At 37.8% G+C, this 27344-nt stretch overlaps 2 protein-coding genes and 2 non-coding genes across 4 annotated transcripts in view; 2 read left to right on the top strand and 2 right to left on the bottom strand.

Annotated features, from left to right (window-relative positions):
- The window catches only part of LOC139779289 (uncharacterized), a 70266-nt gene that overhangs the window by 5634 nt on the left and 37288 nt on the right, over positions 1-27344 (top strand). Inside the window, exon 2 of the mRNA XM_071717594.1 lies at positions 15853-16093. Coding sequence (XP_071573695.1) covers positions 15878-16093 — 216 coding nt within the window. The 5' untranslated portion in view covers positions 15853-15877. The remainder of the gene's footprint in view (positions 1-15852; positions 16094-27344) is intronic.
- On the bottom strand, positions 2994-6958 carry LOC139779303 (uncharacterized). Its single transcript, XM_071717629.1, has 3 exons — positions 6020-6958; positions 5718-5905; positions 2994-5615 (listed from the first exon to the last, which is right to left on the bottom strand). Exons 1-3 carry the CDS (start codon positions 6723-6725, stop codon positions 5571-5573), a joined length of 939 nt encoding a protein of 312 aa, XP_071573730.1. The 5' UTR covers positions 6726-6958; the 3' UTR covers positions 2994-5570.
- On the bottom strand, positions 13477-13548 carry Trnae-cuc (transfer RNA glutamic acid (anticodon CUC)). Its single transcript has one exon. It is a non-coding gene; the product is annotated as a tRNA-Glu (tRNA).
- Positions 13646-13717, top strand: Trnae-cuc (transfer RNA glutamic acid (anticodon CUC)). Its single transcript has one exon. It is a non-coding gene; the product is annotated as a tRNA-Glu (tRNA).

Raw genomic sequence — 27344 nt, 5'->3', positions numbered from 1 at the left:
CTACTATATTTTTCAATTCTGCCCATAGACTTCCGGCAATCACACAAAATAGATGTGGTATCTCATAATCGGGGTCTTTCCTCTAATTAAAATATTAATAGTAATAATAAAATAAAAACATAAACTGAAATATATATATAATGATTTTTTAAACAAAATGACAGAATAATTTGTATAGCGAATATAAATTTCCCCTAATTCCATAAATCATACCGTCTTTCAAATTATGTTAACGTGGCTGAATAAATAATAACATACATAATGTAAAGCTATTTTATATGACATTCAATCACGCTTTAACCTTTATCGCTGTACCGCGAAATCGTACGAGGAATGGAAAAAAATAATCATGCCCGGAGGAACCGACTTTTAATCATCTTCGCTGCGTGATGGGCATGCGAAATGTCAACGATGAAAATCGATGGTGTATTCTGTAGGTATTCGTTCGGACGGGAATTCATAAATAATTTATTTGCGATTGCTCGATCGATATGAACGGCAGAAAACCGAGCGAACATACACACATACACACATACGTAACATGAATACAATTATGAGAACACGTGTGACGAAATTAACAACGGTATAAGACAGAGTCAGCCAGTTTCATCGAGTTAGCTGTTAACATATTTCAAGCCATGTTTTGATGATCATAATAATTTAATTGTTATCGCGATGATCGTGTGATAATTTTTAATTCACGTGTTATTTTTACCGATTTCTCGTTACAATTATGAGAACACGTGTGACGAAATTAACAACGGTATAAGACAGAGTCAGCCAGTTTCATCGAGTTAGCTGTTAACATATTTCAAGCTATGTTTTGATGATCATAATAATTTAATTGTTATCGCGATGATCGTGTGATAATTTTTAATCCACGTGTTATTTTTACCGATTTCTCGTTAACTAATGTTAGGAGTCAGAAAGACTTCTCTACTCTTTAATTTCGTATTGCTATTGTATATCTTTATTATGGTAGAATTAATATAATCAACATTGTGCTCTTGCCATCTTTTCATGAAAGCTTCAATATAATTATTTTCATAAAGAATATTGACGGATTTTGTATAAAGTTATGATTTTGTCTGTGGCTGCGCGTAAGCACCAAAAGGAGCAATATGTCGAAGAGAGCATAACTTCGCGCGGGATCTCTCAGTTATGATTTCATTAAAACTTCGTGAGACTTTACTCAACAGAAACGATTCCGGAACCTATAACGGTTACTAAACTTAACTTGGACGAAGGCTATAAAGCTTGAATATGATAATGTACAATTCTTTCTCTCTCTTCTTTTTAGATTTGCACCTGAATATTACTTTAAAATGTTTTTCAATCCTGAAAACTCATGTTTATCGTTTTCTGAATATATTCATTTCACTTACCTATTTATTCCACCAAATACTCGTGAATATGTATTATTTTATTTATAAAACATACATAAATTTGTACTATAATTAACTTTTATAATATAAAGTTCTGCGTTAATTATTTTTAGCGACTGCAGCTATTTAACTTTCTTGAGGTAAAATATACAACGCGGACTGCAATCTGTTATCATGCGGGTCAAGACGAGAGTTTCGCGCGAGGCTTGCACACCGTATATTTCCAAACTCATTATTCGGGGCAGCTGCACCCGCTAGAAATTTCTCGAGGCTTTTCAGGCACCCGCACTTGATAAAACATTTCCCTACGATGGATGCAGGAGCGCGGGGTCTATCGGTGTTTGGATAAGCTAGCGTGAAAATAAAGGTCGCGTTAATTTATGTCGAGAGAGGGAGGATGTTTCATAAATTCCGCACGATACGTTTGGTGAAGCATCCGGTACTGGATTCTTTTTATTTTACACGTTGATCACAGTGATAGTGCAAAATAATGCTGATATAATCGTTGTCATTTGCCTCGAAGAAAAAGGCTGTTTTTAAAAAGATTTATGTTATACTGTATGCCTGCTGCCAAAATTATCTTTGACGACTTTTTTATCGCACTATTGTCGTCGCGCGTATCTGCAATAAAGAAGCACACACTCGTCTCGCGCTGGAAAGTTAATAATTAAGACTGCGAGCGTATATTTCGGGTACACAAGGGTGCAAGCGAGCGGTCGGACAAAGCTTCGGGTGTTCGTCGGTCCCCTACGTCAAACTCGGTGTTGATCGCAATCGATACAGTCGCGCTGCTTTTTCCAGTAGCGAGCCTGAATGGAGTTTCTATCCGCGTTAGGTACTCGGTCGCTTCATTCACACGTCGCGTCGGGTGAATGTTACGTTCGATTCGCATTCATCCGTTCCGCTGATGGCTACCGCAAACAGCGTGGCGTCTATCGCCTTTCCCATGTCCCCCCTGCACGGTGCAGCGATGCGTTTATGCATATGCATACACCTGTAACACCGGTCTCCGCCTAGTTCGATTTTCGCTGCGAGCTAGAACACGCTTTGCCATTCGCCCGTTTACTTTACAATTCTTTACATCTTTCCGAGCTTTTAAGACAACGAGATGGCTAAAAATATTTTAATGCGGCTGCAAGACAGCGCTGGCTGCGTTACTGTCACTGCATTTTTAAATCGCCCGTGGTATGTATTTATAGAACGCCAACCACGCAGAGCCATGTAAGCTGATGCATCGTCGTGAGCAAACCGCTCGTAACAGTGTTGCGAAATTTGGACCGCAAGGACGCGAGCACGTGCTTATAATTTAAACTCCCTACACTAACATTTTTATCGCACAAAACGATGTTTTCGATACCGTATGTTTTTAGGAGTAAATTAGACGCGAGGCCTAAGAAAAGATTAATGTAAATCAAATTCTAGCGTGGTGCAAACCGATGAAGAAAGTTAGAGGCTGGTCTGTATATACTATCTATAAATAGTTTTCAATTCTATTACAAAAATAACAACGATGAATGATTTTAAGCTTGTGCAAGGCTCTGTATCGTTCTAGTTTTTTGCTGCAATCTGTTTTTTAAATAACAGTATTTTAAATAATAACAGATGACGTTAGAATTTTTATCAATATTTTATTTATAAATATATTACATAAAAGTTAGGTACACAAAATGAATATACCCTCTTTACAGTACATATGCATCAAGATACATTAATGTTACAAAATGAAAAATTGCTGAAAATAAGAAGCAAAATCACTTTTTAATATCCTAAAGTTGAAAAAAATAAATACAGATACGTGATTGGCAGTTTTAAGTCGTATTTAAAATATGGAAAACAACAAGAATCTGTTACTGTCATAACTTTTGTAAGAAGTTCGTTGTACAGCGTAATAATTTATCGTAACATTATCGTATATTTTTGGTTTAATTATATTTTTTAAGCAATTTTTTTTTAAGTGCTAATGAGATACAAATTTTTCTTTTTAACAGTGAACTTAACTTAAACCTTATGAAACTCAATTGAGAAATATACGTATTTGGAAAGGTAAACGTAGTTCGTTCTTCGAACCGGAAGTTTGTGTCTGAGCGTTCTGCTTCACCGATTTCCTGGTTCTTCGTGATTTTCCTTTTCTCCGCACCGACAACACATAGGATATATCTCGCGTATTTTACAGAGATTATTTATGTAGGGAGAGAAAACTACATTGTTTCAAATATTTTTCTTGCAACTTTTCGTAAGAAACTTGTTTATACAAAATTATCCTGCTTTTTAGTTTGGCGTTTTCTAGAAAGTAGAATAGCTAAAAGTAAGAAAGAGTAATTAAAAGTTTTACCAATTCGCGAGTTTTTACAGTTTCTCAGGATAATTCCGTGAGATTACAAGATATAGTTAGATCTAGACGCTTTTTTTTTTTAGGACGTTCTCCGGTCCTTATACTAGAGAAAATCGATTTGCTTTAGATTTTCTTGAAACTGTGAATATACGTTAATTTAGGTGTGCTTTATGCGTGGTATAAATTTCAGTACCTCTTCCGGTATAAAAAATAAAGATACTGAGCCTCAAAGTTTCAACTTTTACTAATGAAAAGGTTTTCCAGGCCAAACGGTAAGAGATACGAGGTTGGTCAAAAGGACCAAAGTTGCTCCTCTCGTCGAGTTCTATAAGGAAAAAATGCCAAAATTAAAAAAAAATTAAATTAAAAAATTTTTTTGGGTAAAAATTGAAACTTTGAGGCTCAGTATCTTGATTTTTTATACCGGAAGAGGTACTGAAATTTATACCACGCATAAAGCACACCTAAATTAACGTATATTCACAGTTTCAAGAAAATCTAAAGAAAATCGATTTTCTCTAGTATAAGGACCGGAGAACGTCCTTAAGACGTTAATTATAAAGGATGATTAAAATTCAAAATACTATAAATACTTAAGTGTGAACGGATCTTTATCAGCAATCTTGCATTATTTGTTTTAATATACACGTGCTCAATCTTTATAACCGTCGCGTCGTTGGCATACCTTCTTGTTAGATCTTGTCGTGAAATTGCGAGGGAAGGAATACGAAACGAGTCGCGAGAGGAATTCCTAATCGCGAAGGGACAGGCAGGCTGCTTGGTAGTTGTAAACTCAGTTTTATCCTCGATTTGATAAACACCGACTTCTCGTTAGAAAGGAAGTGCCGCGTTACAGCTGAATGGCTTGGAGGAAATACCTTTTACCCGAATGTAATCTTAATTCAACGAGCTGGTCGATGATATATAAACCGTATAAGTTATGTTTTAACTTTTTAACAAAAGTTTCTAAAAATTAACTTATTATCATTGTTTTAAATGAAACATATATTTATAATTTTATATAATACTTAAAAATTTTAATGTTACATGAAAATGTGATAGTATTGCATACATAATTAGATGGCAAAAACTTTTTATTTAAATAATATCAACAATCCTTTGTAATGATTTTAAAGATGCTTATTTTCGGTTTTATTAAATTGATTATTAATTTAATTATGTGATTATATTATTTCAGCTACAGTTTGAGATTGCGTTTTACGACCGACAGTAATCGGCGCGTAATCTGCTGAGTTGAAAAATGTATATAAATTTCAAGTAATAATATTATTAGGCACAAAGATCCAGTCCGACCATATAAGGCTTACTTATGTATCTACTAAAATAATATCTGTTATGATTCGTGCAAAACAAAATACGATATTTTCTTATCTTATAATTAAGTACACAGTTTATAAGTACATACTTGATTTTTTAAGAAGAAGCTTATTTTAATGGAAACTAATTTGCATACAGAGAGCTCAGTGAATTTAAAAATTTGTGTGCAGATTGCACATCGCGTTTTTTCCTCTCTCATGAGAGCGGATGTGCTTGGTTATCGCATGCGCGAATTTTAAGTTCTTCTCAGAGATAATAAAGTATCTAAAAACGTGACGTGTATGCGCGGGTAAACCTTGCCGAGTAAATGTAATGAGATAGACAATTAAGAATTCTAATCTACTTACTATCATCATGACACGATGATAGCCAGTTGAGTCGATTAAAATTCTTAATTGTTTATCATTCTCTGACGAAGTAAACTTATTCGTAACAAGATAGATTAGATTATCAAAAGATTAGATAGATTACTTGGAATTGCATAACTTTGATATCTTGTTTTGTCTCAATAGCTTTTATGTTATGGCGGAAGTTTTATGCCGTTGACAGTGTAGCCTTATCTGAAATACCAGAATTATTAATTTTATATTAATTAATTTTCTTAATTTTTCTTAATTTGATTAATTTTTGTGAATTAATATATTTGTAGATATATTACAAACCTTAAGTGTTTGATGGAACTCTTTTGATGTTGCGAAACATATTATTGGTAGGATTATCGGGTATACTTTAACCATCGTATAAGTTATCTCTATCACTGTGTCGTTATGGTAAGATTTCGATAGGAACGCCATGGATCTCGTAATCCGATATGGTATCATAGTTAGAAAAAATCCCATACTAACACCAACTGCGTAACATAGAAGTTGTTTTAGTATAAAGAAAAAAGTATAAGAAATCTGTAGATTAACGTTGACATAATTGTCACCTTTGCATTAAATATTAAAGTGAAATTTTCACTTACCCAGAAAAATAAAATGCTCGATATCTTTGCTTGGCCACATTCCATTTATTGATTTCGATATTATCAGGTCATACATGATAAAGTAATCGAGCATAATAAAAATGAAACACGGGAATACGAGAAACATAACGGTGGATGAAACGTAGATGTCGTGCATGACATCTCTCTCGAAATGGTCGTACAAATGTAATTCCATGGCTACCGCCATAATACACGTTGTCCATATGAATAAGAGTCCTTTTATGGCTGTCGAAATTTTTAAGAACGACTTGCGAAGGGGCGAATTTTTCTGACAAATGACAATGTACGCCTCGATATTCAGCAGAATTATCGTCAGGATGGACGTGGCGAAGCTGATCAGAAATACGTAGTCGAGGTTCATCTCTAAGCGTATATCGAAGATCCATTCAATTATTCGCTGAAGTGGTTCGAGCAGGATTACGACGTTCGAAAACACCAGGCCCACTACGTAGCAGTTAGTGGAACTGTACATGGTGGAATTTAACGCGATGAAGAGACCGAGGAAGGCATTTAGGCTAACGCCTGTCACTAGCAGTACGAGGTCCATGATATTGCGCATGGATTCGGGGATGACTGGTATAATGATGTTCATTTTGGTAGGATTAGTTGTTACGATAGGCACCGTACTTTGAACTGGGAATGGATTCTCTATGTACGATGCTTTCATATCGTGTTCGTTGAACATCGTGCGACGTTTGTGCAGAAGATTTATCGGTTAGCGATTTGCCGTGATCTGCGTATCCAAGTCTCTTATTAACACGTCGAAAAATTCTTACGTACGGAATTCCTGCTTCCACACTTTCCTTGAATCTCGGTGTTTGTGTCATAACAACCGTTCGTCGCCTCGATCGGACTACGTTTCACATCGCAGGAAGAGGTATGAAAGAAGTTAACGACAAATTATGGTGCGGCACATGTTGCTTCGACGATCCACATGTATATTACTGACGGCGACTGGACGATAGTTTGCAGGAGCACCGCCTATTTACCTTCCCCTATGGGAGCGTGACGCCCTGTAATATCATAGGTGGACATCGCCAAGTAACTAACAATGTTATACAATTTGCCGACACGCAAATGTTTCATTTAGCAGAGTGGATCCCCTTAACGAAGTACAAGTTGGACATTGAAACTTTAACGGTGCTTATGCAATCATTTATGACTTTGGGATAAATCTATTGTTCAAAACAACAAAATTAATGAAAATTCACGCGTTACCAAGATTAAATCAAACTTCGTTGGTAATATAAATAAAATTTATTAAAATTTACTCAATTAATGAAATTTGCTCCACGCAAATACGCGCATATATAATTTTTTAATTTTTCTGCGTTAATAATGGATCGCTGTAGAATTCAGCCATTTGCATAATGAGATATGAGTGTAAATATGAAAGCGCGCGTCGAATATCTCGCGGAGAATTTATGGACTTTTTTATGTAGGAAGCGCCCGTCCTTGAAGATTCGCTCGAAGGGCTTCGCTTTCTGGCCGCAAATAACGACCAAGTAGCAAATAGAAAAAATAATGTCGCTGAAATAAATCGTTTCTTACGACTCGCTCATTCGCGAAAGAGGAGAGACGAGCTGGACCGTGGCAGTTGGCAGGGTACGTATAGCTATGCGAAATAGAGGAGGAAAGAGAATGTCCTGCGTGCGACTGTATAATACAAGATTTGCGGGATGGCTCTGGCAACCAGCCATAAGCACGATATCGGTCAGCTTTTGCCGGTGATAGATTTATCGTCGGATTTATAAGTCCAGCCCCCTTTGGCGCAGCTGGGAGGGTGTTGTATCTTCCTGAAAATGGAGCGCGCGACTATCTGGCGGTATTGTGCGCCGGAGATGCTCACAATCGACGCGTTATCGAGAGGAAGGAGTTTTGGGAACGTCGTGCAGCCGTCGTCCATTGTCGTCGGAGTAATGGAACGAATTAAAAATTGCGGGGGCGGATCGACACGAATATTTATCGCATTGTATTCGCGACGTTAACGTTAATTTAAACACCGAGTGCTGTGCGAGCAGTTGTATTGAGCAGTGATTGATGTTATTAGTTTTTTAAGCGAAATTTACATGCAGCACGTTGAATTATTTATAACGCTGTATTTATAACGCATCAATATTTGCTCGCGCCTATCTTTGCAATGACGATTATTTTATTTATAGATCTTTCTTTCGTGTAGATAAATTATTCTGTAGAAGTAGCATCTATAAGAGTTGTCGAGGTCTCTCCTTGCGGTGAAGGGTTTTGAGCCAGTTTGACTACGTGTTTTCATCTTCGGACCAGGTGCGAGCGAGCGCGTGGTTAATTTTTGTGGGTTCCTTCGCGCCCTTTTCTTTTTATTTTCGTCTGCTCCGGGATCGGTTTAGTGATGGAGGGCGGTCCCGGGGCCAAATAAGTGCAGTGGCAGGGCCTTAGGGTCCGGGGGCCGGCCGTAACCGGTTCGCCGTCTGGGCATCATTACGACGTAATCTTAAGCGACCCTGGAGGAGGCTTCGAGCTCCACGATAATCAGCAAGCTGTATTATCATCGCTGAGTAACAACATTCCATTGGTGGCCTCGAAGGTGTAAAGTAGTCACCGTATAGTCGAGTGTGTACGAGTGGTCTAATAAAAAACATTGTATCACGACACTCTATTGTGACAGGCACCTCAAAACTCAAATGACACAAGTCAAATATGTATTAGATATTAGATTACTTTTATTTGATTGTTTTTATTGTAATTCTATTTATTTTATTATTGAAATTTTAAATGTTTTAAAAAATATATATCTAATATATATTTATTATATAACATATATGTATATGATTTGTATGTATAAACTACCTTACACAAACAATATTAAAGAACACGTCTCGTTGCTTATAACTTATTTGTTTAAAAAACATATTTTTTTCTTGGCAATTATTTCTATATTTTTAAGTTAATAAGTTTACATCAGAAATATTGTGTCGAATGTAAAAAGATATTTTTAATTATCTTTATTTTATTTGAGTTTATCGAGATATACATATATGTAATAACATACGTATATAATAATCATACTGCAATGTGAATATGTAAGGAAATAATTTACACTCTATCGTGAGTGCGTACACGCATAGAAAAAATACGTGTCGGGTTAGTCTGCCGTCGAACTGTCAACTCGCATGAAAGTTTATCTTGGGACTGGTTAGATATTTATTTAAATGTAGCATACACTCACCAGGCCTTCTGTCGCACCTGTTTGACCTGTTTCGCACGAAGTTGAGCGGCCAGCCATCAGTCGGAGCCAACTATGCCGTGACAGCGTTCCCTTTCCGTGTTTATCATATAATTAGTCGTAATTAGTTTGTCGTGGCATACTACTATGCATTCTTTCCACATCTATATTATTGCGGCACCGCATAACACGCGAATTAAATCACCGTGTTGCATTATATGATCTTATGAATGAATATTAACTCGCGAACTAATACATAAGCCTTGTTTAGCAGATATTTCATGCATTACTTATAAATATACAAAACCTGAACCTGTTTTTTTTATTAGAACAGGAAGCTGTAAGGAGACGTGTAGTTCATGTTATGTAAATTCCGCGCTGCAATGATATCAGAAAAAGATAATTTATTAAGGGTTTGTACGTTTCACCGCAATCTCGTGCTCTTCCAAGTGCTTCGCTCTTGTTGGTCCTCGTGTCAATAGACTGGATGTATTTTATGCATGACCAGTCAGACAAGTTTTTCCCCGATGACCGCAAGCGCAATGCCTGAAGCTCGGTAACATTCGATACTTTATATGCAGGTCTCTTTGTGAAAAAATGTGCGGGTTGATGCCTGGAGCTTTAATAGCATAATATAAAACGTAAAAATAAACTTTTAAACTCTTTGAAAAAAAATGTATATATATTTCAATAATTTACTGTCTAGAACAAACAGCGAAACGCTTCTCCAAATGCATATATATGACGTAATAAGTTTTTATTTTAAGTTTTGAATATTTTTTTTAGTGAATTCTTTTAATGTGTTTATGTAAGCACAGTATTTTAGCATTTTTAATTTTTCCGATATTTATGAAAAAAAAACTTTAAAATATAAAAGTTATGTAATTTGGCATACTACCTACTCTTTATAATTGAATAACTATAACCTTTTTGATAAAAATATGTATAAAATATGTGTCTGCTCTGCTTTTTTAATCAAAACACAAAGCAATAAAGGAAAGAATAATCTGATATATAAGAATGTAGAATTTATGACAATTCTCAAACATATGTGCGTCACGCGATCATGTGTGATTTAATGTGTTAACGATGATCGCGTGTTACGATCAGCAATCACATATCGAGCACAAAAGTAGCCTTCCAAGAAATTCGGCTGTAGATTACGCTAAAGCAGTTTCTAAAAAAGGAGAAGCACCAACAAAAGCGCACCTGTGGATTGCCAAGTAAATTACAGTAATCGGCGCTTTGAACTAGGAATCTTCAGAAGCGAGGAAAGACGATAGAGAGAGCAGGAAGAGAGAGAGAAGAAGGCTATGAGAGAGAGAGAGAGAGAGAGAGAGAGAGGAGAGAGAGAGAGAGAGAGAGAGAGAGAGAAAGGTTCAAGTCTTTTTGCTTGTGAGAGACTAATAATACTACGACTGAACCGGCTTCGAAGGTTATCGTTTAATAGGGCAGAAAAATCAATATATCGTATAAAACCGTGGAATACTGAAATTTTAATAATATGTTTGCAAATTTTGACAGTAATCCCGTATAAATTAAGTCTTTTAGATAGATAAGTTAGATGATTAAATAATTTTATTTAAACTGATTTAGAATTCCTTTCGATTTGAACTTCTAAAGTTCTAAATTCAGATTTTGATAGACGTGTTGATATACGATTTGATAGATAGTTTGCAGCTTATTGATCACTCTGCGTGTTATTGGCACGGAAAATTTCGATAATACAGTTATCGAGCCCGAAAATCCACGGATTTTTGAGGTGAAAAATGGCCGGTGAAGTCCATGATTACTACGTCAATCTCCGAATATAATAAAAACGCTCAGCTTCTTCCATTGTCTAAACTCCAAGCAATTTTTCTAATATACACAATACAATTCTGTGTTCTGTAAGAATTTTTTATTGCAATTTTTTACGAAAAAAGGATCTTTGAAACGATTCTTTGTTTTATGTTTGCTTCTCTCGTCCTACATTCCGTATATGGAGCTTTGTACTCGTTTCAGGGTACGTTCGTTCTTCTGTTTGATTGTAAGAAAATCATTCCGCTGTCTTTCGATTAGCGCACCAGTATAATTTTTCTTGCCGTATCCTTTTACCTCTTACCTTATTGTTTCCACATAAACTCGCATGCCATGTTATGAAGTCATAAAATTGTCTTGCGGTTATTTACGTTTCTTTGAAATTATTCACTTGCTCCATTATCATTATCATGGTTTCAGTCATGGACATTCTCCGCTGTAAGGTGTATCTTCTCGTCGTGCTACTTCGTCATGTTCGCACATACGTAAATATGGAGCTATAAAAATCGCCGCTTTACAGGAAAACCGTGCAGATAAACCTGGAACTAACTCACGTTAAATTTGCTTCGCACGGTCGGGAAGTACAATGCGATTCATAATTAATTAGTAGGCGTTTACCAACGAAAATATACGTGCGGGATTCATTCGCGGTGCTAATGTAACTGCAAAAGCTCCGTCGAAAAGAAGAGTAGCGAAGTTACACGTTAGGTATTTCTGCGCGTGACGTTTTCAGCAAATAAACCGACATTTCTGTTGCGCGTGCCGTGGATTTGAAATCTTATTAGGCAAATCTCTTTCTATGTATACAATTATCTTACACAATGCTTTAATTATTCTAAACAGTTGCCGAAAGAGAAGTATAAATTCTATGATTCTTAATTCGAAATTATAGTAATCCAACGAATCTTCCGTTCAATAAAGCCTTTAGATTAATGTCCAGTTTCTGCATAAAGCCATTTTCTTCCTCATCATTTCGCATCTGCATCTGCCGCATAAACCGCGAACCGCACGGTCGAAAAGCGAATTACTTCTGCGAGAATGAAGAACGTCCGGTTTTTTTTCCCCGTCGTCGTGACCAACATCGGCCAAGGCTTTCCTTCGCCGCGGCGGATTCTGCCAACTTTCTTCTTCCGCAATGTTCATATGTATTGTTGTTTGCGTCGACTGGCGGTTGTTACAGCGGCGACAAGTTTCATTGCGCCACACTCGCGAAACGTTGCAAACGCGACGCGCTGTGATAATATGCTGAAAAATCCCTCTCTCAGCGAAATTAAACACAGACACGCATACCTATAGTTTTATATAGAAAAATTTTACTGCGTAACGTGACGAGAGAATCGTTTGATGTGCGAAAAATCGTTGCGTAAAAATTCTCGGTGGAATTGGTCGATCCAGAACTCCAGAGAGTCCTCTCGTCTTTTAATTCATTCACCAACTTTTATTACACGTGCTGTACTTTTACAACCGTCTGACATCCGCCAAACGGCCTTACGCGTCAAAATCTTCAGACTTGGATCGGCAGTGTCGTTTAATTTGCATGTTTTTCTTACGAGGGAATGGCCATCGCGGCGCCTCCGACTGTTCCCTCTCCTCGACATCTCGCGCGAACAGTGTCGCGAAACGCCAACGAAAATAACCGCGTGATAGCACCGCGTTTAAACTTTATGTTGTAATTCACGACGTTCTTCCTTCAGTTTCCATCCTCCTCGCGTCATCAAGCGTGAGCTTCCGTGCGTCTCTTTTTCTTTCGTCGTTTATTCGTAGATACGAGTTATTCCCTCTCTTCGTTTATTTCCTCCTGTTTTTTTCAGAAAAATTACGTACCGTTATCACCGTTGCTGAATGTTTGGGAAAAGAATTAAGAAGTTGCGTGTCTAGGGCGTAAGCATCGCGCAGCATCGTCTATAAATATACACTTTCGTGCTTATTATACGAGAGGAACGGTATCATTAGTATTCACGACACGTACGTGGGGCAGACGACTGTCGTTGTTCAGGAAATTTCTTCGTATTTCAGAACCTGCAAAGCATCGAATAACACTCATTATAGACAAATTTTAACTTATGCGATTAACAAAGATTACGATATTAATTACTAATATAAAACAATACAAATACAACATTTTCATAGATAAAGCAATCTTTATTCTTATTATACCGTTTTTATGATATGATATTCTTAGAATTTATTATTACATGTTTTTGATTATCAGGCAGCAAATATTTTATTATAAATTTTTTATTTTTCTTTGTAGTAGTTTTTGTTATTTATTAAATATTTTTACTGTTTTACGAGCGCGCAGAGAAAATAATATTCTAGTGCAGATATATTTAAAATACCTAATTCGTCAAGTCGTCAACGTTAAAAAAACAAGAGAAAGAGTATAAAATTGATTTAAATATTATGATAAATTTTCACAAAAAAAAAAAAGTAATTCCGGTACCGGGAATCGAACCCGAGCCTCCTGGGTGAGAGCCAGGTATCCTAGCCACTAGACCATACCGGATTACGATGGGACTTCTTCTCTCACAGTTTGACAATGTTCCAGATGCAACATCCCTCTCGAACAATGTCAAACTCGTGAGATGAAATGTCATTCGTAATCCGGTATGGTCTAGTGGCTAGGATACCTGGCTCTCACCCAGGAGGCTCGGGTTCGATTCCCGGTACCGGAATATATATTTTGCTCTTGTTTATTATAAAATTTAGAGAAATTTTATATTTTAAAAGTTTATTAAAAATATTATTTGTTATTATTACAATACAGGGATTTGACGAATTAATTGATATATCTGTTAATCATGATTGTTATATTTTACTTTTTCATTATGTCATTAGCTTTTTGATAGAATGAAATAATGTTTTGCACAAATAGTAGGAAATTATAAAGCTTGTCACATTTAAATATAAAATGCGGCGTAAGTAGTAATTAGAATAATAAAATTAATTAGTGATTATAGATGATATAAATAGGTATTTTTTGTATCATTACGCATTGATATTACGAGATGAAAATATCAGAAGAATAATTAACGTTAAATTATTAATAGTGCAATATATTTTATACTCGGCGCTTTCATCGAGTGTGAAAAATTAGCGTACGACGTCATCATTGATGTCTGCTGTTCGGGTGGTGTTATCTAAAATTAGATCCGTGCATGACAATAGTCTGTTTTGGTTTTTGGTACGCGGTATCATGTAGCAACTTCGAAAGGCGTGAAATCGGGTATTCTTGGTTACCGCGACTCATGCCGTGTAAATGGAAATTCCTTTTGCATGCCGTGCCAAGGACAGCAAACGCGGGACGACACATCAGGAGGCCAACTAGTCCAGCTTACTCGCAGTTTGCACATGGTCAACTGGGAGATATATATATAAATGCCATTTGCCGTAAACCCGCAATTTTATAATGGGTGTGTATATATAAGGAAAGTCGCGAGAGCGTGTGTTTATGCTTCATTTGTGCTCGTCGTGCAGTTTGTGAAGAGCGACGGATCAATGCAATTGTCAGTCATCATTGTGCTCTATTTCCCGGTTCTCGATGGCTTCTATTCTACAGTACGACGTTCTCGTAACGTACCGTGTCCCTCGATTTCATGCTAATAAATATTCAGAATTATCTCGTCCGATTATGCCTTTGATAGTTTAGCGTTGTGTTCTCTATGATTTTTTTTATACAATCGAATGGTCTAAGAGCGTGTAATATTGTTTTTACGTTTATAGATTTTATTCAAATTAGAAACTAACACCGTAGCGTTAATTAAACAGTTTATTTAGGCAAACAAAATTATTTCAATCAATATAATAAAAATACATAACTTATTGTTAAATGATTACTTTCGAAAAATCCCAGTTGTTAACAGCTTTACCAAGTTACTAAGAATATTACACCGACGATTTCCGTTACTGAGTTGGAAAACGTAAACGTAGCCGACCCACGTCTGGTTTTCTTCGTCGACCTCGTGATAAGTGCAACACCGAGCGGGACTTCGATGTCTGCAGAAGAATGTGACTAGAGTATTGTATCCGAAGCCTGAAAGCCAAGACGGCGGAGACTGGCGCCAGGCCTGCTCTCAAGCACGTTCGCTCCGACCACTTTTCTCTCGGCTCCTCGAAATTAACCGCCGTCCACTCGGTCGTAATAGCATTTAGCATGGCGGTTCTCTCTCCTTTTGCCTCCTTTTTTTACCCTTCATATACGACTCTTTATGATGATTTCGCCTTTTTGAAGGCGACACACTCGAGGTAATACTCCCCTACTCCACTTGTGTGAGCCGATTCCCGAGAGGTCACCGTCTTCCGCAAAAATGCAAGAAAATCATTTTAGTTTTTAATTAGGAGAATTGAAACTGAAACCAACGAACGTACATGCCATGCGTAATCGGTTTTCTCTGGAGGTTACGAATCATAAAAATCTTACATTGCATTTCCGTATACTCGTAAACTGATTTTTCTGATCTTCCCCTGTAATTATATACTCTGTAGTTTCCTCGTTAACTTGGTTTTATGAGTTCCCGCGAATGCTATGACTTGAATTCATTGCCATAGCTTAAAGCATAATAAGGTCTTTCTTTCGAGTGCACGATACCGCAACTTAATAAAATTTTGTACAATATTAAAATCAATTTCTACATAATGATAACACACTTTATTATTGAAATTACCAGGAAAATATTATATGTATGCTTATTTATATATCTTATTAAAATATGCTTATCTCTTAAAAGGGTTGTGCGAATTTTTTTATAAAAGTTTCTCAAGAGATGAGATATTATTATAAATAAATGTGTTTATCGATGACTGCTTACAGATGACTCTACTTTGATTTACTGAGCATGGCATCTACAATGGGATTGCAGCAGCAGGCTGCATCCCAAGACACAGTGGATTTTGCCGGTTACTTGCAATCTACACAATGCCATCAGACAGAAGGACAGGTGCAGGGTTGTCAAAAATCGCCGCATCAGGAGCACAACAGCAGCTTTACCAGCACGAAAGGCTTGCTCAATGGACCCGGGCAGAACAATTGTTTCCTCAACAGCGCCGTACAGGTAAGAGATATTGCATATCGTCGAATCGTATTTCGCTAAATATTATTAGTGAATTCCATAAATGTATTTTATTTGATTATGGTAGAAAAAGGTATCTGCAGAAAAATGCATATAAAGTCTAATTAAATACAAAAAAACACATTGGATTATGGTAGAAAAAGGTATCTGCAGAAAAATGCATATAAAAAGTCTAATTAAATACAAAAAACATATATAAATCACACATGTGCACGCACACACGTGCATATACGTATACAATTCTGCGATATCGTATACGAGTATTTCCAGAAGGTAAACAAGCGCCTTAAGTATATGCAACCCGCTGAACGATCCTGCTGTTCGGACTTTCTCGGCGCGAGTAGGCGCAAACAAGCGTGTTACACGTTAAGCTATATAATCGGATCAGTTATAAATAATTTAATTAATTAAATAGAAATTTGCAGAGAACCAATATTAAAACAGTCCCGGCAAATAAGAGAACTTGTTTATAATATTTGGTTCTTTCTATTATAAAGTTTTCAAAACTACGTGCGTATAAGAAAATTATCGCGAAATGTATCTCAAGTTTAAATGCGTAAAAATAATGTGTGCAATAAGGCCAACCTATACATATATCTATAAATAGAAATGCAAAAGTTTGTGGTCCTTGGCATTCGAAAGACGTCGCGCATCGATTCTCGCTTGCCATTTTCTCGAAGACTTTTACGAGTCTTGTGTCGTCCGCGATTTATGAACATAATCCATCGCCAAATCTTTAAGCGTGCGTTGTCCTAAGAGGTCTTTCGAAGCGTGCGTAAATATTCATGACCGGCGGTAAGTGACGGGACACATGGGGGACTTCTTTCCAACCGGATCGTGAGACTGCTTTTAACTCACTCTCGTGTGAGTATTGGTGTCTCTCGGCCTCACTGTAAACTTCTCGCCTTTTAATGGCAAATTTTACAACGCATTTATTGCAATCGGGCTACTTCCTCAGTTAGGGACATCGACCACCGGTTCCAAAGTCCAGAGGAAGAGAGGGGTCGCGTTTATTCATATATTACGCTTAAGAGGCGGCCGAGAGTGCCGTATTAAATATGATTTATTGCCTGGACAAATTTGAGGAGGTAACCACCTCTGAGAATTAAACGCTATGATGAGGCACCAGAGAAAACATCTTCGTCTTCACTTGTGTTAGGTTCACCTGCGATATTTTAAACTTTTTATTTTGCTTTCTAAAGAAATAAGTAGTCCTTTGCACACTTATATGCGCACGTATGTAAATTTCATTCGTTTTCTCTTAAAACAATGGATATCGTATGGTCGATTTTTTTTTAAACGCAAATGCTAATTCGAGAGAAGTTACATTCTGTAAGTTGTCGAGGCCTGGTCGTGAGGCACGCGTACAAATACTGCGTCTTACGTGACATGTGATACAAGTGTTTTAAGCGCAAACCGCGCACGCAGCCAGGGTGTGGTAACTGCTTTGTCTCGCGTGTTACGAATGGAAAACAAACGGCGTGACAGTGTCGGTTTTCCTTCGTGGCCGTATAGTAATAGTTTCGCGACAGATATTTGCGCCTAGCACTTATTAATTTCGCGACGGTGCATCATGCGCAAAGATATATGTCGTTATTGATATAATTACATGACCGATGAACAGATATCGTACAGACATTGAGATGAATTGTTTATGAAGGTTTAATTGCGTTTTCAGGTTGCAATTTTCCTCCGCGTAATACCGCCAGGCCGTTTTAATCGGCTTGCAAAGTTCCGAAACGGATCGATGCGGAAGCTGGGGTGTATACCCAACGGTCCCTGGTGCAGCATCATCGGTGCGAGCTTACTGACGAAGCGACGATACGAAACTTGTTTTGGTCGGCTATCGCGATGCTGTATAACAGCCTGCAGAGTGTTTTTGATTTCGTTAAAGTGTCTGATGATCGTTAAACGGCCGCGTTATCGTTTACGGGCTGCCACGCTGGCGCTGCCAGCCATGGTGAATAACGGCTTTAAACGCTCGCGATAAAAATGCATACGTATCTGCGTTCCCATCCCTCTCTGGTGATAGTCACCGGCGAGAATAGCGGCGTAACAGCACGAAGCGTGCATCGATAACGTCACCAGCGTGCCAGCGGAGAACTACATACATTTCTGACGTGTGTTTTTACGCTGATCATGTTAAACAAGCGACTTCGAGAGTGCTATCAATCTGTCGACGATGTCAGCAGAATTTGAATTAGATAATTATAATCCATGGACGCGATAAGCAGACTAGCAGACAATCGATTGGAATTTTCGTTACAAATTCGCTATAATTTTAATAGATTTAACATTTTGACACAAAGCTAATATTGTTATGATGAAAGACCTAATTTTTTAGATTTTGTTTGCCGTGTATGCCCTTTTTCATGTAGATTTTTCGAATCGTTTCCAATCGTGCGTCGCAAGATGTTTAATGTTTTGCGGTGCACGTCCATAAAAATCTTCGACATCTCGAAGAAGCGGGGAAGCGTTTCATCGTCGGACGCGCGATCACGATCGGTTCGTTCGACGGAATGCGCATAAAGCATTCACAATTACCAGAAGCAAATTGCAGGTTACGAGTACGGCGTATTCAAGGAGCTTCAAGGAGTAGGTTTAAAGTTCTTACGGACTACAAAGTTTCAGGTCGCGAGGCATTGATCCACGCTTCTTTGTTGATATTCCATTTTGTGCGAATCGAAATATTGCTCAGCCGTATTTTTTTATTTTCTTTTTAATAGCGTGTAAAGTTTAATGATATATTATCGCTATAAAATGTTGCACATTATTCTTGCATATAAACAGAATCTGCGGATGAATAGAATTAATTTCGATTGAAGTTTTGATATACGCAATCGAAATGATGTTTAATTCCGTAATGTAATATTAGAATCGCAAGTAAACAAAATGATGACAGCTCGCTTGTTCGAGAGAGTTGCGAGAAAATACTTTTTTCTTCTTGCTGTTAATTTGGTGACAAGCCTTTGTCCTGCCTTTCGTTACGAATGCGTTACGAAGAGAAGCGGTATATGAGTAGTTCTTTCTAGCTGTTTAGCTAGACTACCGTACATAACGGTGCTGCAATGTCCAAGCTGTTAACGCTATTTTGTCACTGCTTTGCATTCTCGTGTGATTTATGCTTGTTATTATTCGCATATTTGCCGAAAAGTTTGAGAGATTTTTTAAAAGAGATTGTTTGCCGTATTTAACTTAAATATTTTATATCCCTAAAAAATTTGCAAGAGTTCGAAATATGATGCATATGCAACGTGACTGAGAGTTAATACTGATCGTATATTGTACGCGTGCAATAGTAATGGCATATGTAACCTGTTATTATTTTCGTAACATCTGTCATGGAACAACTTGTCGATCCGAACGAAACTTCCGGAAGCAATTAGGCTATTCGTGTGTTTGGGGCTGCACTCGTTCGTGCGGATGAATCGATTAATGCCATCTGTCTTGGTATATAAAATATATGTTGGGAAATATATACTATTTCTCATTTAAATTTATTATTGTCGAGTTTTTTTTATAGATATTTTTATATTTTTATATTTTTATATTTCTATATTTTGCTGAGAAACTATTTCTTTTAATCCAACCAAATTTTATTTTTCAATTTTAGCTAGTTTAAGGGGGGCACCTGGTTTAGGAGGCTTAAGGGGATATAAAAAATTTTTTTACCTCTTCAAATAAGCAGTTAAATATTGTAAAAGGTTTAGAAACCTCAACTGCATTATTGTCAATAAAAAAAAATTCATAAAAATCTCCTTCTTTTTAGCCTCCTAAACCAGGTGCTCCCCTTAAGTTAAAGATATTATTTAAGGTGATTTTCGCTAATGCAATTAGATGCAGTGGTGGGAATTGTAACACGTCACGGTGATTAATACGTAGCATTTTTTGTTTTGCTTCTGTTTCCGGACGATCCTGTGCCATCGTCCTCGCGTTCGTGCTTTCTGCACCCACGCCAGCGCAGCCGAGGTTCAAGGTTTCTCTCGCGGTCGCGCTCATAAAGAGGCGTAGCTTTCATTCTCACCGTCAACAATAATCGCAAGAAAGCGGGATCTCTCAATACGTCCGCCGTTTATCGACACTCCCACCTCTGACGCATTAATGCGAAAAATAAATGTACCCCCGCTCATATTCGTATCGCACATCATCGCGTTAATTAGCTCTTATCCAATTAAATAAGTGCCCCATTCTTCGCAAGCGTAAAAGGATGGAAAGCAAGCCGCAATGTCTTTCAAACGCACACGAATTTAATGCATTTTACACTGCATGTTACAAATGTTCCCATAGTGCAAGACAAAACGCAGCTTTCTCCTTTACTATTTTCTCCCTCGGTGTCACCGGCTGTACAGCGCTTCTGTTTTACGCGATTTCCGTATTCGATGATCTGGTTTCTCCATTATAACTGTATACAGCGCTTCTGTTTTACGCGATTTTCGTATTTGATGATCTAGTGTTCTTCGTTATAATCCGTTATAAGGATATAACGTTATTATATGTTACGATCTAAATTCACATCTTGTACATAATTGAAGATTACGTTGTCGTAGATTCCCATGTAAAAAAACTCGTGGATAAAATATTTGCTAATTGTATGAGTCATTTATATTATTTGGAATCTTAACTTGACTTTTCTTGGCTGCGTGAGCGGGACTTCCTGTTTGAGCTCCGTCGAAAAAGGAAGCGCCGAAACTCAGTGCTGATGTAATTGTTGAAATCCTGTAACGGTATGAATTATCGTTCAATGTTTTTAAACTCTTTATTCACATCTTACGTTTTGGAGGCTCATATTTCATGATATGCTCTAAATAGCGTGATGATTTGACCACAAAATACCACTTGAGAAGGCACGTCTCTTTGGGGCAAAAACGGTGTTGCTCAGGATAAAAAAAAAGCCGTATCTTCCAGCTGCCGGTACGTGATCGCGATGTACACCTGACCCGATCTTTCCTTAGGATTTATTGTAGCTTTGCGATTGGCGGAGCGAGGATATAGGATACCAACACGTGCCATCTCGGGGACACAGCTGTTTCGCGATTCACGTAATACAGATGCACGCCTCGTGGTGTCAATCCAGGGAAATTACTCAAAGAGAACGGTCAACAGGAATTTAGCAACCCTCGATAATTTGCGCCAATTATCTTATACTTGACAATTTTGTGTTATCTTCGCCGACTTTGTGCCTCTGCGTGTTTTTTTATCTTGATCGATGTAGATTTGAGTGATACGATTTTAGCAAGATTTCGTCTTTGTTCCTTTTTTTGCGGTAAAAAGAAGTTAAACTTAATTGCGTCCGCGGAGCAAAGCGTCGTAACGAAGAAACAGGAGTGCCCGAAGGTCCCGTGATGTCACAAGTCGCTGGCCCATGAATCCGGGACTCGTTTCGGTGACAATAGGAGTAAGACGCGGCGCATGTTTGTATCGAAGGCGCACACAAGTAGCGCCCGGACCCTTGAGGGAGAGCACACGCGTGGCTAATGGCGGATGGGGAACCTGCTACGCGATTCTGACAGCAGGTGTCTGGGAAGCGACTTTTCTGACTCATCGCCAGGTGATATTCCTGCCCCGATGCAGGAAGGAAGGAACCGGAAACTCGCCCGCAGAAGGCACAAACCGCCTCTCTCTCTCTCTCGCTTTCTTCACGAACGAAAGCAAAGCTCCGTCCGTTGCTCGTCTCCAGCTTTGATTTCGTGATCAAGAGACCGTGTCGTTACTTCGCGCATCCTTCAAACTTCATCCGTTTCGCCACGGCTTATTAACTTTACCTTGCCGTAGCTGATGTCGCGCTGCAGACGGATCTAATACTCGATTACTCGGTGTATTTTATGGTTATTCGATGTTTACTATTATTATTACACAGCTTGCTAGTCATGTAGACAAACGAGAGTAAAAGTTAAATCGATACTACTATTTATAAAACGATCGAAATAATGTATCGTATAAAATATTAAAACAATCTTTAGTAATATTTTTACTTGAAGGATTTAATCTAATTTAGTTGTTTTTTTTGTAATTACGTATTTACATGCAAAATTTGACTGGTTTGAAAAAGTAATATCTGTTTTATTAATTTTTGACATGTCCATAAATTTTCTGTTTACTGATGTTATTAACAACTTTATTTTCGAAATCATGTTATCGATATGGGCCTCATGAATTTCTCAAGATAGCTTCCAATCGCGAGTGAGCCTACGCAAAGGCATAATGTCGTACATGGCGAACCACGGTTGCACAACGGTTGCTCGTTCGAGGAAGACGAAAAGGAATAACGAGAGGAAGAAATGGAGAAGCGAGAAGAGTATATACGAGGCGGGCGATGGTAGGGATTATGACGGAGGCAAAGTCGGCCTAGAAGGAGAACACAGAAAAGGGAGCCGTGTCTAAGAACCACGTGTGGGAAAAGTCTGCGATGCGAGACTGAGAAACGCGTGCGTTCGATCGTAAGTTCGCACGTGCATGCATGTGTTGTCTTACTCCCACACGCACGCACGCACGTGTACAGGTACGCGCAAATGTGTCTCGACCACCTATACGCGTGTTAGCGTACGCGTGACTTTTCTTTTCGCTCGTGAAACTCGCGCTCCACGACACATCGTCGTGTTCGTCAGATAGCATATGGAAATTGGCACTTAGTTGCAGGAAGCGCGAATAAATTAACTGCTGATTTTTTAAATTTCCACGAAAGAAATTACGTTTTCCTTGAACTGACGCTTGCAGAAGAAAAATATTTGAAAGTAAAGTCTAAATAATTTATAAAAAAAGACATACATTATTATTTTATTTATAAACTTATAAATATATTAATTTATTAATTCTACTGATATTTTTATTATTATTAACTTTTGAAATTGCTAAATAAAAATATAAAAAATTTACTTTGTAATTGTCAATTGGAATAATTTCGGTCAGTTTTGAGTCATAACTCACGGTTGGTCTACTTTGTTAATTTGGGCCATCTTCTGGCAGGACTTATCCAAGTTCCTATCTTTATACTCGAGTGACTACTTTAATGTGGATCAGCCTGTGAAATCTAACGCTTTCGATGCTTCGAAACGCTCGCCTGTTATAGTGCGTCTGTAACACGAAGGGTTTTAGTGGACCAGAACCGTCTCGCTCATCTCAAGTTCTGGGAACTGAATCTTGTCTGCGGGATAGAAGTCGCAGCGCTTGCGCACGTTTCACCTAACACCAGTGATAAACTTTCTCGTGATAAACCTTCCACGCTTGATATGCTTCCATTGCAGTTTATAATAACCGGGGTCATCTCGCTAAGTATAAGAACGTTAATAACATATATTTTTTTAAGCTTTTTACTATATACAGATAGTTTATTTTATGTGAATGACAGTTGCATTTTCTTTTTATTGTCCGGATATATGAGTCGTTCCGAGAAGACCGGTTACGTTTACACTTTTAACATGGATTTAATTAATGATTTGCACGACGTAAGAGAGTAGTATAATAAGTTTCGCTTTTTAGTGTCCCGTTTAATGATGACGAAAGGCGCAAGCGTTTGCGACATGTTCATTTCACGCGACCCAGTTCCGTTGTTGAACGTTTAAGTATTGGGATCATAATCGGGCTTGCTCTCGGACAACAAATGACGTGACGGAACACGCCGAGATCATGACACATCGCCGTACATAACAGACACTTGAAAGATTGCCGTTTAACGTACTCGCGATTTGTGTAATCTCGAGAAATTCGCTCTAGCGTAACACACTGCTTTTTACCTCTGGCGCTATCAATGACATCACCGCGTACTCCCACATCGTCCCGATCTCGATCACCATGATTCCATGAGTGGTCGTCTAGAAGGAACTGCCGCGATACTTGCGTGCGTGATGTGACTCACGATTTCGAATATCCTTAAAGGGTACGTCGAACCGCCTTTCGACATCATCGATAGATCGGAAGTCCGCTTTAAACGGATGTACCGGAAAACCAGTGGTGATTTTTATGGCGGAGAAAACAATTTGCCTACGAAGAACTGTTATCGTTTCTCTAACAGTAAACCAACGACGTCCGTGCGGCGAAACTGCGTTTACACGGAATTTTAACGCTTTAAACGGGAGCATTGTGGGCGCGGTCGCGTATTACACAGTGCAGGAGCGCTGCAGAAGCGAGGTGAAAAAAAAAAAAACGGGGGGAAAAAGAAAAGAGCAGGAGTGCAACCGGCACGGCGCGGCGGTTAACTACCGCTGATAGGCGCCCGGTTATCCGTTCTTGCGGTTCTTCTAGCTGCACGGCCATTCGACGCATTCCTACGTTCTATGGCATCGATGGCTAGGCACGCAAATGGAAGACATTTCCTTCTATTTTCCATTGAGCATCATATTTTTTCCCCGCGTCTTTTCAACAGCAGGACGATTAAGTAATTTTCTCCTCGCCTGGAATTTCGTTACGTACGTTAGACGCATCCTGCGCGCACGATCATTTCCCGATTCTCAGTCGTAATGGATTACCGTGATGAAATCGCCACCAATTATCGTGCCGTCGAAATTGTTCCGTGTTTAGTTTCGCCAATGAAGATGTCATACAGATGCTACATAGCGTAGTGAATATTGATGATATTCGTGGTGTAGTATATAATTGCCTTAAATACTATTTAATATTAAATAATAATGATAATAATATTGATGATATTCATGATATAATTGTATTAAATACTATTTAATATTAAATAATAACGATAATAATAATATTAATATGTTAAATAATAATAACATCTTGTATTGTTAAATTTTGACGAGAGGGAATATAATATTTATATATAGCCAATATCAATTTTTAGGATTTCAAGCTTTATTAGAAAATTATAGGTATTTGCCTTATAATTTTGAGATATATGCATATTAAACCTATGCGAAATGTTTTAAACATATAAAATGGTTCAGAAATGGTCGAAGAGTAATGTATCGAAGAGTAAGATATCAATTCACGAATAATAATAATTCTTTGACGCTTTGGCGCAGCAATTATATAAATAAACATGCATTGCGCAAAAAAGATGACGCCTCCGGAGAACGCTAAGAATGTTGCAGAAAATTACCGATGTCTTTTCGATGTTTTCCTACGGTGGAACGTAACGTACTAATGATAATGATTCGGAAAGCTCTTCTTATCCCGAGCTCGTGCCGGTCATTTCGCGCGAGTAACTCGCCACGATGGGGTACGGGAGAGGGCCCGTTTTCGAAGAAACCCCACGGAAGACGCTGCTCGTAACGTCGTAAAATATGCAATTAATGTGCGCAAAGTGCCTCCCAACTTCTTTGTGGCTAAACTAAATGTCCAGGCTTCCCCCCCAGGTTCTTCTTTGCACCGGAGTGTTACCTTTGTCTTTCTATAAAACGCGCAGGCAACTTAAATCTGGCCGGTCTCTGAGAGCAGTGACGACTTAAAGAGGATTAAAACTTAAAACATGATCAAAATACAATCCGCACTTAACACAAACCAATATTTAATTTTTTATGTGTATTAAAAAAGAATGTTCTTTTATATTTATTAAATTTAAATTTTGTGCTTTAGCAATTAATCTGATTTAGCTTGTAACACCGGTAACAAGTTTCATCGTAGCAGCTTTTAAGAGAGAGGATCATTTATTTCAAATTTCTTTCGCGTATTTTTGTTCCAGATCTCTTAAAACAGTTCTCCGTCAGTATAATACCGATCACTTATCGATAATACGAATTGTCTTACAAAAACAAATTATACATTCGAATTTTCTTAATTACCAATAACTTCCGTTATGGGTAATTACTTTTTTTTTTAAAATAGATAATATCCATCTTTATGTGAATTATTATTGTTACAATTATTGAATTATTGCTCAAGTTTTGTTCGGACCGTTGCTTAAAATCAAGATTTTACTATCTATTGTAAGATACGTACATTACACACGAAAAGAACGGTATTGCTGAAGTATCTAAAAATTTAGCGAGATACAGATCTGAAAATAATTTTGTTGCACCATCAAAATAATTATGTAGAACAGTCAAACTGATTGCTAAAATGTCAAAATTTTTTTACAGCCTTATCATCATACTTCAGCGACCTACTATAATTATTTTAATGGTGCGACAAAATTACTTTCAAATCTGTATAAGCTAAATTTGTAGATACTTCAGCAAAACCGTTCTTTCCGTGCACTGATGCTTAATTAAAAATGAAAGTATACTACATTAGAGCGTTAACTCCTCCGCACGCAGGAGATGCGCATTAAAAGGAAGAAAAGGAAGTAGCCAACGGCAGCAAATACAGAGGAGCGAGTTTTGTTCTTAGCCTACTCGGAGAGGCTCGTGGGCAAGTAAACACGCGTTCGTACGAGACATTCTCATGGGAATCCTCATGCTGAGAATCGTTAGTGCTTGAATTAACGGCGGGCAGGTAATCATCATCGTTGTAATTTTGTTGCTCTCTCACGACTCGACGCAACACGCCGCCGCGCCGCGCCGCCGTCGCCTCACTATATTACTGACGATTTGGTAAGGTAATGTAACGCGATGATGCACCGTGATAATATCGTCGCTAACAAGGTTTGCGCTGGATTATCATCATTTTTATACGTTCTATCATTAATGCGCTATCGGTGACGGAAATCAAGACGCCTACATCTCTAATTGTCGTACAAAAAGTAGGATCACAGGTATATAACGATCGGTTATAATCGCTCGATGTTTTAATGTAAATTTTATTGCTCGATCCCGTAACAATGGGGATCACGATTGAAAATTTTATTAAAAGATTTACAGCGTGTACTCCATTTGTAAAGATACGTTACGCTATTATCCACACAGGCGAGACAGGCGATACGCTGTTATCAATTAATCAACTTCAGAAATAAAGCTAGTGTCTGGACACGGTAGCTGCCTCACGTGGGAGTAATCGTCTCGAACAAGTCTGGCGTCTTTAACTCGATCCCTGAGAATTGCTTCCTTCGATTCAGCAATGACTCATTGCAGTAACACAGTGATCCCTGGTTTTCCGCCTACTTTGTATAACTACTTTTGATTATAATGCACTTAAATTGGGAAATTAGGGATTTAAAAAATCAAAATTTTTTTCAGATATTTTTTATTGATACAATCGATAGAAGTGGGACACGCTATATAATACGTGAAAGACCATAACAATTATAATAGAAGAATAGGAAGCTTTCTTTTTTAATCTCTTAGGCGATATCTATCTACTTACGAAAAATTTGCACTTTTTGATTAAAGAGAGGATAGATAATAGC

The sequence above is a fragment of the Temnothorax nylanderi genome, unplaced genomic scaffold, assembly GCF_030848795.1.
Source record: "Temnothorax nylanderi isolate EJ_2023f unplaced genomic scaffold, tnyl_v1.0 TNYL_tig0218_pilon, whole genome shotgun sequence".
NCBI lineage: Eukaryota > Metazoa > Arthropoda > Insecta > Hymenoptera > Formicidae > Temnothorax > Temnothorax nylanderi.
Note: the sequence above shows the minus strand (reverse complement) of the source record. Positions and strands in the feature narration are given on the sequence as shown.

Bases quoted from the DNA above. Each gene is read 5' to 3' on its own strand.
- LOC139779303 (XM_071717629.1), bottom strand. From the start codon at position 6,725: ATGTTCAACGAACACGATATGAAAGCATCGTACATAGAGAATCCATTC. The intron at 5,906-6,019 runs GTAAGTGAAAAT...TATGTTACGCAG, and splicing joins CGAGCATTTTATTTTTCTGG to TTGGTGTTAGTATGGGATTT. The intron at 5,616-5,717 runs GTTTGTAATATA...CTGGTATTTCAG, and splicing joins AGTTCCATCAAACACTTAAG to ATAAGGCTACACTGTCAACG.